Raw genomic sequence first — 18172 nt, forward strand, 5'->3', positions numbered from 1 at the left:
TGCTTTCATACTGTATGTGTTTAATTTCACCAGACAGATGAAAAACTCTTCGTGTATTCAAATTAATACCTAAAAAAGTATATATTTTTTGTTCATTATGTTGCAGGTGCTTCATATGGTTTTATTGTGTCTTACGCTTCACTTTAACATACCTACATACCTACTAGCTGCATCCAACTATTAACCAATTCTTGTCATGTCTTCTTGTTTCTTTAACTTTGGGCTGTTACTCATATACAGGCCGACATCATTGCCAGTTCATCCAGTGTTATTCAGCTTATGAACACATACTGCCAATCAATTTCATATCCAACACAAGAGTAGTGGTATTTTAAGGTTACTTTGATTTAACTCTCAGAAAATCCAATATAAACTTCATCAGACTGTCACCTCTGCAGAGCTCTGCACACCCAGATTTCAGGGGCATGGCTTTCATCACACCTTTATTCAGAAAGCCATTTTCTCTATCGCATTAGCTTTATTGCTCCTTTTATGGTTCCCTCTGTCTTCGCGCTGGTGCTCTATATGAGCCCAGGGCTATTGGTTTTCATTGGGACGTTCTCAGTCTGGACCAGGACCAGGCCGGGCCGATCAGCTTCCCCTGATGATAATTCCTATGAAATTTATATGAACAGCTGAGTCCAAATCTTGACTTCACAAACTCACTCTCTCAGTGGAAACTGACACCTGAAACAATACTGTAACAGGAAGATAAACAGTTTTTGTAATTTGTTTACGCATTTTTCCAAATGTCCCAAGCTAAAGATGACAATTAGACAGTTCAGCCAAGCGCAACTTAATAACATGTCCTGTTGAGTGACACAAAAGTTTGCAGACACAGATTCGGGGCTTTTGAAAACAAACTAAACCTGGTTTTCAAGAAATTCACTAATTTCAAAGTAAACAACCATCCAATCTGAACTGATTAGGGATATCATCTGGCTTCTTCAACAAAGTTTCCTGGAACACACGGGATCCAGGAAGGAGGCGCAATTCATCGCCTGGAATCCCAGACCAGAGATTTGTCTGAGAGGCAATTTACTGCCATTTTCTAGGGGGGCTGTGGCCTGATGCATAAACATTGTTCCTAATATGCCAATTCATCATCAAGCAGCTGGGGGATTCTGGGTGTGTTCTGATCAAATTTGCACCCCGCGATGATGAGGGGCGTGTTAGTTTTGCTGCAGAAAAGTGCAGATCCAGCTATTTGTCACGTCAAGCTTCCACAGGGGAGGCAGAGGAGAGATGATGCATGGCATAGAAACGATATAGAACAGAAACTCAGAGAAGCACCATCTACTTTCAGGCAGCCAAGACTGCTGGCATCATATTTTAACCACTAGACTTCTCTTTCTCCAATATATAGTCTCATACAAACATTCAGTATTAGAGGACAAAATCTTACAAGGAATTAAAAAGCTGGGTGTAATTTTACAGTCCCTTGTGATATTGAGGTTATTGTCAGTTGTAATTCGGTTGATAAATCAGTGATTTTTTTGTCAAGAATCAGTGACTCATGATCTGTAACATTTTGGGTTTTTATGTATTCCTAAGTTTTCTTTTCATTTAGCATTTGTCTGTTTTGTTAGCGATAGTGGTAACACTTTATTTGACGGGTTGTGAATAAGACTGTCATGACACCGTCATAAACATGAGTAAGTCTTCATGAATATTTATGACTGTTGTCATAAAGTGTCATTCGGTGAATCATGACACTTTTAATACAAAGTTAACATTATTCAAAATGTCTTTGTAATGACAACTTAACATTAACCAAGAAATCATGATCTGACATAAATTTGTTATAAAAGTGTTACTGATTAAACTTTAAAATTTATGTAGCTTTATGTTATTAAAGATAAAGTTTAATCAGTAATACTTTTATAACAAATTTATGTCAGATCATGATTCTGTCAAGTTGTCATAACAAAAACATTTTGAATAATGTCAACTTTGTATTAAAAGTGTCATGATTTACCGAATGACACTTTATGACAACAGTCATAAATATTCATGAAGACTTACTCATGTTCATGACAGGTGGTATGTCATGTTTATGATGGTGACATGAGAGTCTTATTCACAACCCGTCAAATAAAGTGTTACCATGATAGTTTTATAATCCTTACTTTTCCAGTGTCTTAGCTCCCTGCACTCTGCAACAGTCTCTCTCTCATAGGCTCATTAATGTACCTGTCATAAGACTCTGACATGGGTCACGTGTGCTAAAAATGTGACATTTGGGTCACCTTTGAATGCATTGTGAATGTAATCTAAATGATGCTGTAAACGTGGGTTACATGCGGAGGAAAGCAATATTTTGCAGGGACTTTACACGCAAATAGAGAAATGTAGCATAGCATATCATCCAAAAAAAATACTTACCACAATTAGATCTTCAAAACTTGACTAGTCACAATCTTAGAATCTTGTAGTTTGATGGGAGATGATGTCATATTGACCAGCTAATAAAAAAATCCCAAAACATCAGATTAATTTTTGAAAAGCAGATTCAGAAAAAAATTCTCAAAGCAAAAAAACAGGCATTCAGACAAAACCTTTTGAGCAAAACAACTGATGAGGTCATAAGTACTCATGAAATCTCAGGACACCACCTGTGTAGAATAAGAGCTTATTTGAAAATCCTGAAAGGATATTTAAAGGGAACATAAATGAAAACAGTTCAGAAAGGTCAAATCTCAGCTGTTCATGTGCACTACACCATATTCATGTTATAACTTTGACGGTATTAATTTGACTTTAGCCATTTGATTGAAATAAGACTGCTGTAACTAGTGACACAATATTTCTGGCTTAAAAGTTCACCAACATAAAGCAAGTAATTCAAAATCAATTAATCAGTTGAAAAAAAACTGTAAGAAAAATATTTATTTAATATTTACTTTCCGTGTTAGCCCCTTTTGCCCCCCAGTTGTGTGTAGTCACAGTCAAAGATTACTACCCATATCAGACAAAGATCTTTAATATAGATACATTTGTATTAAAGGAAATAAAGTTTTATTTGCTCAACAAGTCAATGATCCCAACCACAGTGTACCTAAAAAAGCAAAGACAAGTTAGTGATTTGATTCTGGGGACACAGAGAAATCTCACACAGGATTATGGTCGTCATCAAAGTTCAATGATTATTGAAAATCTGAAAAATACAAAAATTATTGCATCAGGTGCAGTCTTCAATCAAAATCCTCAGTGAAAACAGTTGCAAAAGGTAAATAAAGAAATGATGGCTTTGTATTTAGTTACTGTTCACATGTATTGATTTGATCCAGAACACGGAATCTGTCTCATCCGGCTCTGTGGTGCACCATCATCCTTCAGAGCCCAGAAAACGCCTTCTGGGAACAGGAAGTGAATCAGTGGACAGACCCGCTCTGATAGCTCCCATCTGGCTGTTCTTTAAGACTTCCATCCAATCAAATTAGGTTTGATTGATCAACAAGCTCTGCCATTGGGTGGTGGTCATGGCAATATAATTTACCCTCCACTGTCAATATAGATAGCTGTTCTTTAGAAGACCAATGACAAAAGGATGAACATAAAATTCAAGAGTTTGCATTCCTTGTCTAGCATGCAGCTCAGAAGGTTCAGGTTGTTTCTGCTGAGGAGGAACTGTGCAAAATCCCAAATCCCAGATTCTGTTGGTCGTTTTCATGAAAAGATCCAAAAGAATGACAGGATTTCATTTTTACCAGCAGAAAACAGCCTACAGCAACATACTGCCCAACTGGTGCACACATTGCATGTTTTATCCATTCATTCATCCCACAAGTGTAAGAATAAAAATCCCAAAGTCTAAGTTAATTCTGTATCATTATGGTTTCCAAAGTATGACTGATGGTTCTAGAATTAAGTAATATAAGTCATGTTGGAAGTAAATTCTCCAGACAAAGTATAAAAATAAAATAGAAGTTTGAGGAAAATAGCAATAAAAAACAGCAAATGGATTCGATTTGGAATAGTTTCTTACAAACTTGTTCACTTTACTCACTGCAGATCAGCCTCACTGACTCCTGCAAATCAAACATTTAAAAAGTAAAACTATTAGGAAATCAGTAATCTATAAAAGAAAGACTGAAAGTTTTCTGGTACATCCATAAACTCCCAGGTGAACCTGAGGAGGAGACTTGACTCCCAACACCTGTGTGGGCAGGTGAATGATGTCGAAATGCTTCACAAAATATTTGTTATAGCTATTTTTTGTATATATTTTCCCTTCAGATATAAATTCAACTTTTCTAATACTATTAAATTAGCATTGTTACATCACCCTCTATTCCCAGTTAACCCAGTGCGTCACTGATAAGTTAATTAACGGCTCTGACATCTCATTTGTATAAGAAACAATATATTTGAGAAGCCCTGTTGTTGGCTCTCATTGGGTCCCCCCTCCCCTTTTTGACTATATGGAAATCATAATTCATATGAGCTGCCTGATGGTTTATGCAGATGGAGGCTGCAGGCAAAACAGTTTAATGCGCGGCCACGTGTTCAGTCATAACACAAGTGAGGAATATGAAACTGGGAGAGAAAGGAGGAACCACGAGGCGAGGCAAATTAGCAGCTTTAGAAATTGATAGCAGGTGTTTACATGCGGCATTTTTTGCATATTATTATATGGAAGCAAGAGGGGTGTAATAAACATCACAAAGCCTTGTATCATAATCAATACAATACACAATGACCTTGACGTTGCATGATGGATTGGGGGACACGGACTACTGTAATTGCATCTCATCTCCTTCCTTCCTTTACTTCTTCTCTTTGTCCGACCCTTTTTCACGTTTTTTGGCGTAAAACAGCGCTGCGTCGTGCTCTTTGCGCTGCGTCGTCGCCTGCCGCTGAGATGACCATTAATCGCTTAATTCCAGTAAACCTACGTGTGCACAAAGGGCCGCTGTCTTCTCCTTAATGCATGTGTGATTAAGCTTCTGGGCAGGCCACACGGCATTATTAGCCAGCAGGTCCTTGTATAGAGGGCCAAATGCCTTCAGGGGGCCCGAGGGTGGTGTGTGTGTGTGGGGTGGCTGTGGAGGCAAGTTAATGACACTGACCCTCACTTCCCCAACAGCTATTCAATTCAACAATAATAACGGGTCACGCATCTGATTTATGGGGTTGGGGATAATAATTGTCAACTGCTAATGTCGGGGTGGGTGCAGAGAGAGGATAGGGGGGTAATGCCAGTGGACTATGCTAAATAAAATATGCTTTGACCCCACTAGGGGTGAAATGCAGAAAAAAAATGACAGATGTTTCAGTCACCCCTTCCTCTCAAAGCTTGTTGCAGCCAAACGGAGTCCAAACCCACAATGCTTCGCTGTTTGTGTGATCTGAAACCTTCAGAGAGAACCCGCAGCCAGGCTCTCAGCCGGCAGCCTCCTGGCCTGCATCTCTCCACCCCACCGCCCTGCTCGGCTGCAACAAATTAATAACAACCAAACAATGTGTCGCGGAGAGGCGGATTCGATTACTAAGTTTATTTACAGGGAAAATCTCATGAAGGCCATTGACCACCGTTAAACAGCGCGGGATGAAACGATGACAAGAGCCCCGATAAGAATTTAATTCCATCTCATTTCAGACGATTTTATGAATCAAATTCTTGAACACTGGCAAGAGATTTAATGATCGCATCTTAGCGAAATCTTATTTCAGAAGCGGTCGATGGCATTTCTCTGCGTTAATGTCGACTTAGAGGTTGGAGTAATTTAGTAATTGATTCCTTGCCTGGCTCTCGCTCGTGCCAAGGCCGCGTTAGAGGGTAATATGTTTCCTAATCTTATCCCCCGGAATAAGATTTTTATGTTAATCCGCTGGCTGGTCTCTTGGTCACTCGGGAAGCGCAGATAAAGGCTCGGAGGGGCCGATGAGGCCAGGAGGGACGAGCAGGGCTCTCCAGGAACTGGCCGCAACATCTGGAAGACAGTGGCACGCATTACTGCAGAGCAAAAGAACATTATTACACACGATAGATACCTCTAAAGGCAGGGCAACTTTAATTGAACAGCAAGTGTTTTGCAGGAAACTAAAGGAACAGATGCACAGACTTGCACATAGAGACGATAAATAAATAAAATAAATGTGATCTTTAAGAATCAGGTAAGAAGACAGAAACAGTGAAAACAAAAAATAAAACAGTGCATACATACAGTATATTATTCACCTAGATTAAAAAATATTTTAACCAACCAATAAATTTGTTTTTGATAGGAAATGGAACAGGTATTTTTCAAAGGACAGCGAATTAACGTATTTGGTGACATTACAGCAGTCAACAAAGTAGTATTTTGCATGTTTTTATTGATATTTAATGATTTAACTTTGGTGATGAGCTTCAAGCCTTGGAGGTTGGGAGTCCTCCTTGCAACCACCCTAATCTTTAGCTTCCTCCACAGAGTTTCTGTTTGATTCAACTCAGAAATCTGGATGGGCTGCTCCAGAAAAACCTCATATTACTGAAGAAACATGATTATCAAATTAAAAGATTACTTTAAATCTAAATCCACCACGCGTATTATTAATTTTAGTTATAAATGGAGCTGAAACATGATACATATGAATGAGCAAAATAAAATTTGGCCCTAATGGAAAAAACTTTGAAAGACCATGGATATGATTTTAAATCTGTTGGAATAGGATCTATAGTCCTGGTGTTGGTCAGAACTCTTTCAGGTGAGCTGCAGCTGCCTGATTCATTTTAATTAAAGAGGGGGAAAAAACACCTTTACTGTAAATATGAAACATTACCAAAATAAATTGCATTCTGACTAGGACAGAGAAATAGGTTATGATAGTTTTTAATATGGAGTAGGGTGATTTACAAATAGGCTTTTTGTGAATATTGGTTTGAGTCCAAAGTTTCTGTTATGCGTTAAGACTAGTTCAATGTAAATCCTCAAACTTGCATCTTTTGGGCCAAAACCAATTATATTGTTTGTCTTTTTTGCCTTAGATTTGATAAGATTCTGATAAATCTGCTGACTGTGTGGACATCACTTAGTGTCTTCCTGGGATTTGTGTAAAACTGTGTGTCATCAGCATGTAAGGTAGAAAACACAGTCCTCCATGAGCTGAACTAGAATTGCCACTTTTGCTCAGGATTATTATAATTCCTGTAAAAGTAATATATTGATGGAGTCGAGTGAACTTACTTAGATATATGAAGTTTATTTGTTTTATAAACTGAATTTGACGCTATTGGTAACACAATCATTGCATTGCATGGTGCTGATTTTAAAATATATTTCTATGAATGGGATCTGTCTGTCTGGCAAAGTGACTTGATATAACATTTGCTATTTATAAATGTTTCATTTAAATATATAAAAATAACTCAAATGAATTGGAAAAAAAAAGAGTTTTGGGAATGGAGCCTTGAGGAACCCCGCACTTGATCGTCATTTACTCAAAATTATAACTGCAAAATTACACAGTCTGAGTAGTTTAAGCACAGTAACAATCAGTCCCACCCATCTTTCCGGTCTGACAACCAGCATGTTATGAGCTGGTTCGAAATCGATGATTTTCATCCATCACTGCTGAGACGTGTCATTAAGATACTTAAAATTAAACTGTGGGTTGAAACCACACATTTATATGTTCTCAAAGAGAAGAGAAAAAACATTTATTTGCAGAACAGGTGAATATTATCTCTACATTTCTATTTGACGCAATCAGCGCAACAATTTATGTCAGAAAGAATACGCAACAGATAAAAATGAGCAAAAAAAATACAGAACAAATGTGACAGAGGCTGTACCATGCAGCAAACCCCTCTCTTTCTTTGTGCCGCACATTTTTTTTCTCCTCTGCAGACACTGGTGGAAGACACCAGTTCCTAATTTAATTTCGTCTCTTCTCCAGATGTCACTTTCCATCTGTGCGGTTGGAAATGCAAAGCGCTTTTTACGCACCAGCCTGGAACATGTTAGTTTCTTTTATTCATATCTGAAAATGCGTCAATCGACAAAAATTTAATCCGAAAAGTATATAACTGAGGTGAAGGAATGCTTGAACTTTTCCGGATGGAACTTATTGAAATGTAATAATCTGCGGTGATTTTATCTCACTTCTGATTTTTCTTTTATGTCGGATATTTTTCTGTTCCGTCAAATTGAGACATCAGACTAAATCGCCATGAGAGTGTCCCCAAAATGAATTTTTTATTTGCCCCAGAGCCCCTCCCCTGCAACACGCGGCCTTATTAATAACTGCTTTGATAAGCCCGGCATTTCCTCGGGCGAAGGAGTGAGACGTTGTAGGTGAAATGTGACAGCAGGACCCTCCCATTTCTCTCCCTCTCTTTATCCTCTTCTGTTCCTTTGCCTTTTCAGGGGAGTGGATCCATCCAATCCATCCGCAGACAATGGCATTTTGTTCCTCTTTTTGTTCCTCCTGTCGACCCGCATTCCTATATTGCTGAGCAACGATAGTGCGCACTAAATGGAGAGGAGTTCCTCCTGCATCCCGGCTATTGTTCGGCACTTGCCAAGGGAACTTAGGGTCTTGCACACATCCCATTTTCTTGATTTATTTAGGTAAAGCTATGTAGTTAAAGCTGTATAATTACACTTTAATTACCGCTTTATTTGACTTAAAGAGCTATTATGTTACTGTAAATCACTACATGCAACGCTCCAATGTGCATCTGGATAAAACCCCCATATGACATTTTGCAAAAAGACTTGAAATCATGTAAAGAAACTCAGACTTCAGCGTGCGAAATTTTGAATTCAATATTCCGACATCAGAATGGAGTCTGCGGCCTTTCGTCTCACCAGAACCAGTTGATAGAATTAAAAGATGTTGAAACTATAAAAGAAGGGGCGTTTCAATAGCTGGTGGACTCTGGTGGAGGGGACCGGGCTATAGAGCGCAGGAATAAAGAGCGGCCTCAGTGAAAGAAACCGATGGCTAAAAGCTATAATTGTATTTGCCTCGGCGAAATATCAGAAAAGACTTCTCGTTTCTTTGAGCGTTATTAGATTAATTCCCAGAGATGGTTTCTTTTCTAGCTGCCAGACGCGTGGAGGGAGGACGGTGAACCATTTGGCTCTTTGGTTTCAATAATCAAATTAACCATTTGGTACAACTTTTGGGTCCCAGCTCGTGTGCAGAGCGAATAAAGAAGATAAAAAAGAAAGCATTTACATAATAGGGACGGGGTTGTGTCAGTAAAGAATAAATAGGAGACAGAAACACACTGCAAGGTGTCAGCAGTTGGAGAGACACAAATAACTGACGGGAAATCCATGCATTATGGGAGCAAAATACGTGTTTATATGGAAGCACGTCCGATCTAGTTATATTCTAATAAAAGTTTAACATTCCAGGAAACTACAATTCTAAAATGTGGTATGTATGTCATTTTTTTTAGATGCTAAAATGTAGATTTTAATCACAGACTCGTTAAAACATACATTTTACCTGCAAACGGCCAACGTTTTCAATAACAGCAACACATTTCTTTTGGTGATAAAACACAATCAATACTGCGATAAAGTCGGGTAAAATAAAGACTGAGGCGCTTCAGAAAGAAAAAGAATCTATAATAATCCTGTAAAACTGAACAGACAGTGAGACAAACGCGTTTAATATCCACTGTCCAGACTGACACCAAACTCACCTGCTGTAAAATGCATGCTCTCAATCCCCCTAGGATTATTATAACAATATTACAGTCATATTCCAATCAACACACACCACCAGATGAACGCGTTTAGGCACCAAATAACCATTTGCAAAATTAGATTGATGTGCCATAATTACTGTTGCGCCTTTTTTTGTGCACAGATAATTTGGAGGGAAAACACGGAGCCTCGACAAGAAGGACTTGAACTCGATCCAATGAATTGAAATGGGAGGAAAAAGAAGAAGAAGAAACACAGTGTGTGTAAGCGCCATACAAAGCGGTTCACCTTATTACACAAACCGAATTAACCACTCAGCCAATATTGGGAGCCTGAGAGGTCCGATGACTGCCGCGCCAGTTCGTTACTTTCATTACAAAGATGTTATTTGCCAAATAAACGGAATAATGAAAGTAATAAAGAGAATTATAAAGTCATTTGAAACAGAAAACACACCCGGCACGATTTGATTCTGCAGCAGAAATGGCAAAGGACGAGGCCTACTTTAGCAAAAATGGAAAGTTATCAAATAGAATGTAAATGTGTTCATTTTTTTATTTCTTTAAATTAACTTCATGAAATTTAAATATGTTGTTGTTGTTTTTTTATTTTCGTCATAAAATGGATATTTTCATTTGAAGAATTTGACACGGTACGAGTCACCTAACTGCACCTTCAGAGTTAAAGCCAAACTCTCAAGCAGAGCAAAATAAAAAATAAATAAATAAAAAATGTCAATATGGGAAGAAAAAAAAATCACGAGTGCATATTTGCTTGTTACATCCTCTTCTTTTGCGCAATGATTGCATTATTATCAAGTGCACTTGAAACGGATCCTTGTGCGTAAAAATAGGTCATTTTACTGGATAAAAATTGACATGTTTTACCGCTTCAGTGCAGAAGATCAGAGGCAGAAACAGCAGGAAAAAAAATGTCGGAGCATACGGACAGAAAGAAGAGGCAGAGTGGGAATACTCTGTGAAATCCTGCCCAAGGTATACGGTCGCTTAAAAGGCTTAAAAGCTTGGAGAAAATTGGATCAGGGAGAATCGTCACCCAACTTTCATTATTTCCAAGTGGTGTGATTGAATTAAAGGGCAAGATGTTGGTTGGAGAGGAGTGGGGTGGATGGGTGGAGGAGGTGGGCGGCGGCGGCGGTGGTGGAGGGCTGCGTAATGGCGTGGTATTAAATTCTAATTAGAGATGCAGGGGATCAATGATAGGGAGGTTGGACAGCCCGGGCCCCCAGTGCCAGCCCAATAGACTGATGAGTTATTGTCATGTAAAAAAGCGCTAGCAATAAGACCAAACGCTTTGCTATTGTCCAAGCGGAAAGAGCCAAGTTTATTATGAGGACTATATGCTCTAGAGACCTCGGGCTAGGCGGCTCTTAGGGGGCTTTTCATAAAACAGGGCTAGGTTCGTATAAAGGAGGCCAGTTTTGGAGCAGGCGCTGAGCAGTGAACATCTACTCACCGTCCAGCCTTCTTCTAAGCAGTCCAAACCAAACAAGTCATCAAACTCAGACCGCGCGTTTCCTCATTTTGATTTTTTATTTGTTTTTTTTTTTTCATTTCAGACCCATTTTTGGGTGCCTCTGTTTGACTTTTTTTTCCCAGGGAAGTGCAGCTTTCAACCGCAACCGAGCTTTCTCAAATGTATAAAATGGAGTATTCTTACCTAAATTCCTCTGCCTACGAGTCATGTATGGCCGGGATGGACACGTCGAGCTTGGCATCGGCCTATGCGGACTTCAGTTCGTGCAGTCAGACGAGCGGCTTCCAGTACAATCCCATCAGGACCACTTTCGGGGCCACCTCCGGCTGTCCTTCCCTAACGCCGGGGTCCTGCAGTCTGGGGACCCTGCGGGATCACCAGAGCAGCCCGTATGCCGCAGGTAAGCAGCAGCGAGCTCCGCAGCCTCAACCTGGTGTATTATAGGAAGCCTTGATTGCATTTGAAAATGGAAATGTGTTTAGTATTTACCAAACGAAATTTGCTTACACAAATGAAAGAATTTATCACGTTAGAAGCGATTGCAGGCAAGAGGTAATTCGGTTATGGGGTTATACTATCCCAGTCACACCCAAAACCGCCAACAGAATTATCTTAAGCTGCCAAAATGATAGGCATAATTTATTTACTTTGCGATGAGACATAAAGCTTCGAAAATAATTAGATAACCAAAGACTAAAGCTCATTATTGACACCAAATTGGAGTTACAGTAGCAACAAGCGAGGCGGACGGCAACATTATGACAAGTTTTCAAACAGAAGCCTCAATCTGAGGAGCAACAATTAATTTTACAATTAGCCGCTTCACAGGTCAGCAGTGTTATCAATTCTGATCTAATTCAAAGGTAATCAAATACACGATTTAACTGGAAGCTCCAACTCAGCGTGCGGAACCGCATTTTACACAAAATAACCAAATTTCAATTTACTTCCATTTGACAGCATCACACTTAAACAATCACGTTCCCTTTTTACTGAGCGGATAAAATGTGTCAACCTTGACATTTCCTTTTGGTTTACAGTTCCCTACAAACTATTCACCGATCATGGTGGGCTGAACGAAAAGAGGAAGCAGAGGCGCATCCGGACTACGTTCACCAGCGCGCAGCTAAAGGAGCTGGAGCGGGTTTTTGCAGAGACCCACTACCCGGACATCTACACCAGAGAGGAGCTGGCACTCAAGATCGATCTGACTGAAGCCAGAGTGCAGGTACGAAAACCCCCACAGTTCAACAGGCGCCCACCGCTGGCGGCTGCCTTTACGTACGATTCACCTCATCATTTTCAAGTAAATAATTAGATACAAAGCTTGCACATTTTATTTTACTAATATTGACGCAAACAGAAGCAAGATTATCCAACTTAAATTTTCATATTGCTTGTATCACAACTATTAAAAAATTAAACATACATATGATTTAAATGCTGTGTATGTGGTATAAACCTTTTGAACGTTTTTCCAGGTGTGGTTCCAAAATCGTCGCGCGAAATTCCGCAAGCAGGAGCGCGCAGCTGCAGCGGCCGCAGCGGCTGCCAAGTCCAGTTCCGGGAAGAAGTCCGACTCCAGAGACGAAGACAGTAAAGACACCAAAACGACCGACCCAGACAGCACGGGAGGACCGGGGCCGAACCCGGTTCCCACTTCCAACTGCGGCGGACCGAGCCCCACCGCGGGCCAGGTCAACACCACCGGGAACGGACAGGTGGACCAAGTGAAGACCTCCGTATCCACTGGCATGGGAGTGACGGCACCGAGCCAAGGCTGGGCCGCCGCACCCGGGACCATCACATCCATCCCGGACTCGTTGGGCGGGCCATTCGCCAGCGTACTGTCGTCTTTGCAAAGACAGAACGGAGCTAAAGCGACACTAGTAAAGACCAGCATGTTCTAATGAAGCTTAGAAAATACCGAGCAGAGTTCTCTGGAGACTGAAAAGCAATCGCCCAACACAGACTGGAGGACAATAAAAAGCAGATAGAATAACAGTTGAATATGGTTATTTTATTTTTACCTTGCGCTTTTCCTTGTGGTCAACAATTTTCCTGTAAAATATCCATCTTGACAAGTCACACTTTCACATTGAGACTAAAGCAAGTTGGGTGAACTGCTACCACCTTCTCCTAGTCAAGTCTCAGAGCTATTTACATACAAAACAGCGAAATGGGCAATTTACTCTCACTAAAAATATAGAACGGCGTCACACCTCACTTTAATTTAGTTTTAGAAAAAAGGATGTTGGAGCAAATGACTTGTTCAGATGTTTATTTTTGTTCTCACTGTGGGGAATAAACGAAGGTTGGCACACTGGAAACGCGCGGTGCCATCAGAAAGCAAAGGAGCCTCATTAAATCCCATTCAGAGTGAGAGTTCATCAGCTGCTTCTGTTGGGGACAGAGGCGCCTGATAGCCAAGACTGACGACGCTCTGACACAACCATCCACCGACGCGCTTTTTTCTTCCCTCTATACACAGCCAGCTGTGTGGAAACTGCGGTATTTTTTGTTTCTTAGGGCTGCAGAGAGTTTAGTTTCTTTAAATTGTCGCTACAAACACACTTATTTCCTCGATATTAAAAAAGGCACAAACTACTGCAATGTTCACCTCAGACAGGAAATCTATGTTTTGTGTGTCTTTCTACGGCAGTGTTTTGTGGCTCAAACTGTATAGTGTTATTACGTATTCTTGTCTCTTATAGTTGAACCATAGGCCATATTCCCTCGTAGATCGACCATACAAGTCTTTTTGATGTTTTACTAAAATTCCCTCGGAAGAATTTATTTTGGGTATTAAAAAAGGGGGAATGGATGCAGACATTGTATTTATTTCTATATAATTTGCATGTTGTCTTTTTGTCTGGTTTAAAATGATTTTTCTCCCATTTTGTGAGCATTATGTAACATGTTTTGTCCAGGATCTGAAAGTTATTTATATGTAGGTAATGAATGCTTATATTTAAGAAGGAAATATTTCTACATGTGCACATAGTTTTCAAGGTGTACCATTGAAATGATTGTTGATGATAAAAAAATAATAGTTCAAGCTTGCTTTTGTCATTTTTTAAAGAAGTTCAAGAAGCAACCATTATTCTTCATGTCTATATAGATTAACTGAGATTGTAAATCTCATCCCGGTGGTTTAAAAAGGCCGTCGATTTCAGCACCACGGACAGTTCCGGCGCGGTTTCTAATTCATTCAGGCCCCATAAATTCTTTAATAATAACCAAACAACCACATCTTTACTTTGACTTTTTTACACATCGAAGAGCAGATAAATAAAAAAATGTATTTAAAACAAAGCATACCGGCAATGTTCTTTTTTAGACGAATGATTATTAGTAATTGTTAAGGAAAATAATAACAGAATCATGACAAACAAAACATAAAATAAATGGTTCATGAAAATCAAAAAACGACCAAATAACCAGACAAGTAAAAATAGGCTAAATAAAACAATGCAACCTTAAAAAAACCAAACAAACAAAAACAAATAATTTGGTCTGCTTAGTAAAAAGGAAAGAAGTAAAAAAAATATTTAAATGAAAACAAAACAAAAAATCATAGTAAGACTGATTTAGTTCAATAAAAAATATATATTGTTTACTAAATTCTGTTTGAACACAGTAAATAAAAAGTGAATAAATTACCAAAAGTCATACGCTCCCATCATTTTTTCAGATATAATTTTTAAGGCAATTGATACAAAATAATAAAAATTTATGCCATTTTATAATTGTCATTTTTATTAAGATGACAATTATATTAAATTGTTATCTTTAATATTAAATTGAGAACAAATATTATTGTTGATTTAATATTTCAACAATATTAATGTTAAATTGAGAACAAATATGATTGTTGAATTATTCCCAAGCATTAACCACATTTTCTGCAGAATCATTCTACATTTACTATACCTCAAAACTAAATGTATGCATTTTGTTCAGTTGACCATTAGGTTTTTGCACTATTTAGTATCACTTATGGAAAGAGATGATGTGGAAGGATTTGTATTTTCAACACTGATGCCACAAAAAAAAATAAATAAAAAAAAATAAAAAATCGGACTTTAATTTTCCAGCAAATATGAGCAACGACCTACTCTTACATTTCCAGGACTGTCCAAATGTGCCACTTGTTTTGCAATAAAAGGAAAGAAATATATCTTTGATTTATAATATTTATTTATAAACATACAGTAATGTAATAATAAATGCCATTGCATTTAAACATCAAATGAAACTATATTCCGAATAGTGTTCAAGGTGAATATTATACAATAAATACAGTACAGATGCAAAAAGGTTTCCATTCCCTACTGTTCTGTTAAAACCCTCTGGGAGAGGAGCTCAGACTCAAAGATACAGCTATAAAAGACTCGTCTTTGATTTACTCATCAGCTAAATGAGGATTAAAAAATAAAAATACAACAGCTGGAAAATGATCCTAAAATACTGCAGATCAGAAAAAGTAAGAGATGACCCCAGAGGTGAAGCCTGTTCAGCACAAGGAAGTTTAGGCTGCTTTACTTTCATACAGCAAATCATTTGGTTTTATGCTTACTCATGCATTTTTTTCCAAAACACCCACAACATATAACCAAGCTCTTAGCAAGAGTCCTAAATGTGCAGCTGGCAGGACAGGTCTTTAGTTTTAAACCAACCAAACATTGCACAGGTGCAGCTGCTGCTGGTATGTCTTCATATTACCTCTGCTGATGATAGATGTTTCAGATACAACAGATGTTTACATTTTTTTCAGGCGCATAAATGAACTATACAGTTGAGACATGACCAAAATAAGCCTGATTCTTACACATTAAATATCACAAACATTCAAAATGAACCCCATATTTGCCCTGCAGTACGGAGAACACAGCATATTGTGTAACAAATGTCTTTTTCTTTTGTCATTCGCCATTACAGATCACAGGGCAATCAAAGGGAGATGATGAAATTGAATATGTTTGTATGAAAATTAACAGCAGTGATTAAGACGCTGGCGGAGGGATGGAGTTTGCTTTTCTGCACTATCCAACTTTAAATTTGACCAAATCACTTGTCACGAAATGAAAATAGTGCCGAAATAAGACACCATACATCTGGTGCTTTGCTTCCTGCATCATTTCCACTTCCTAAGGCACATTAAACTGTCGGCTATACAACCAGACAGACTGCATACGGAACAATCTGCTGCAACCAAATAGCTCACAACTCATATTATTGCCTTTAAAATAAGCCCAAATTGCTCAATAGCTTTATATTAGAACTTAATTACATTCTTTACAGAAACAAAAGCTTTTATATGACAGTTAAGGGTGAAAAAATATTTACTTTTGTATATTTTATGTGTTTCTAACTGGTATCTAAAGGTTTATTCATAGCTTCATTGTACTTTTGTAACTTACCATATAAATTCAAATATTATTTACCTGAAGGGAAAAAATAGTGTTTATACCTTCAGAAAATTCAGAATGAGCTAGCTGATCTCCTTTTCTGCCCTCCGACTTCGATTTTTATCCCTTGGAACAACATCAATCTTTAATCTGAAACAGATTGCATCGTATTTTTGTGATTTTTCCCAGTATGAAAAGCTGTCACATTTTTCTCAGTGTGTTCAATGTGGGTTCTTTCCAATATGGCTGCCGCCTTAAAACAAACTCACTGCATGATGAAACATGTTTTATGGAAAGACGAGGATAAATTGAATCCAGAATTCACTCACATAGCAGATGACATGAGCACAGAGAATATATGTTCTTATTTTAAACATTCAACAGTTCCCAGATGTCTATTTGGCCCATATGATGCATCTTCGGTGGTCACAGAGCAGCAGAGGAAGCATACATCCCAACAGGCTGCGCAGGACGTGATTGGTGGATAATCAGGTTAAAATGAGAATGAGGCTTTCTTCTGTAAACCTTGTGCTTTTCACTCGAGCGTCACAATGTGGTCGGCTGTCCGGCCGCTTCAGAGAAAAGACAAGGAAAAAGAAACCAATAATTTTAACGAGCAGAAGTTTTTAAAAAAGGAATAAAAATGTTAATTTTCCAACAAAATTAATTTTGTCATCTCCTTTCAGACTTCCTTCTGATGCTTCACTGAGTCTGACTTGCTTTTATTAAAGGGACACTGAGGAGATTTTTTAATAAAGCACTTTTGTCTCACCAGGGTCACAGCATTTAAGTTTTAGAGAATCTTCTGATATAAAAGCTTTAGAAAGAAACAGAATCAGTTTCCTTTAAAACACTAAATCTATGAACCAGAATTAACATATATATATATACAGCAGTTCACAGTGTGTATCCTTTTGTTAAACTTTAACAGAACCTTTTATTCTGGAACCCATATAAGGGCTATAGGCCATGAAGATGGTTAATTTGAATAATATTTTAGGTGGATAAGTAGAAACTGCAGATTTAAAAAAACAAAAAAAAACACAAACAAAAAAAATAAATAAAAAAATAAATAAGCGAGAGATGGAGATAGAGAGAATGTTTGGAAACTTACAGCGGGAACGAATGTAACATTGGTTGCAATTGAGGAGTCCGTTTCTGATCCGGACGTCTGTCCCCGTGGTTGTGTCACCTAACTGTCCTTTACACACCCCACACTAACAAAGAGACAGGCAAGCAGAAGACAGCAAATATAGTTTATTCATTTATTAATACATTAAGATAAAAAACTCCATCACAGTTCTGGAAAACATTCAACTTTAACCCCTTGTTGCTCTGGCAGCATGTCCAAACACCTTGTCCTGCAGAAGGTGAACCTCCAACCCAGTTTCAAGTCTTTTTCAGCTTCTGACAGGTTTTCCTAAAACAATTCTTTACAGTTCAACCCAGATATTTACATTTCTTTACAAAACGGCTGCGATTCAAATCAAATCAAATCAAATCAAATCTGCTTACTACTTAACTGACTCAATTTCATTGACTACAAAAGCTTGCCACACTATTAGGAAGGTATTGGCTTGTCTCATAAACCCTCACCAAAAATACACTAATGTT

At 38.4% G+C, this 18172-nt stretch overlaps 2 protein-coding genes across 2 annotated transcripts in view; one reads left to right on the plus strand and one right to left on the minus strand.

Annotated features, from left to right (window-relative positions):
- The first annotated feature begins 10663 nt into the window (after window positions 1–10663).
- Window positions 10664–14205, plus strand: phox2bb (paired like homeobox 2Bb). The gene is made up of 3 exons (XM_028008606.1): window positions 10664–11547; window positions 12188–12375; window positions 12629–14205. The coding sequence occupies exons 1-3, from the start codon at window positions 11307–11309 to the stop codon at window positions 13055–13057; spliced, it is 858 nt and encodes a 285-aa protein (XP_027864407.1). The 5' UTR covers window positions 10664–11306; the 3' UTR covers window positions 13058–14205.
- A 1124-nt stretch (window positions 14206–15329) lies between these two features.
- LOC114139010 (LIM and calponin homology domains-containing protein 1) overlaps window positions 15330–18172 on the minus strand; it is a 70735-nt gene continuing 67892 nt past the window's right edge. Inside the window, exons 26-27 of the mRNA XM_028008607.1 lie at window positions 17673–17775; window positions 15330–17130 (exon numbers count right to left, since the gene is read on the minus strand). Coding sequence (XP_027864408.1) covers window positions 17105–17130; window positions 17673–17775 — 129 coding nt within the window. The 3' untranslated portion in view covers window positions 15330–17104. The remainder of the gene's footprint in view (window positions 17131–17672; window positions 17776–18172) is intronic.

The sequence above is a fragment of the Xiphophorus couchianus genome, chromosome 23 (assembly GCF_001444195.1).
Source record: "Xiphophorus couchianus chromosome 23, X_couchianus-1.0, whole genome shotgun sequence".
Lineage (NCBI taxonomy): Eukaryota > Metazoa > Chordata > Actinopteri > Cyprinodontiformes > Poeciliidae > Xiphophorus > Xiphophorus couchianus.

Coding starts and splice junctions, on each gene's coding strand:
- phox2bb (XM_028008606.1), top strand. CDS start 11,307: ATGTATAAAATGGAGTATTCTTACCTAAATTCCTCTGCCTACGAGTCA. Junction 11,548..12,187: donor GAGCAGCCCGTATGCCGCAG/GTAAGCAGCAGC, acceptor TTTGGTTTACAG/TTCCCTACAAACTATTCACC. Junction 12,376..12,628: donor TGACTGAAGCCAGAGTGCAG/GTACGAAAACCC, acceptor ACGTTTTTCCAG/GTGTGGTTCCAAAATCGTCG.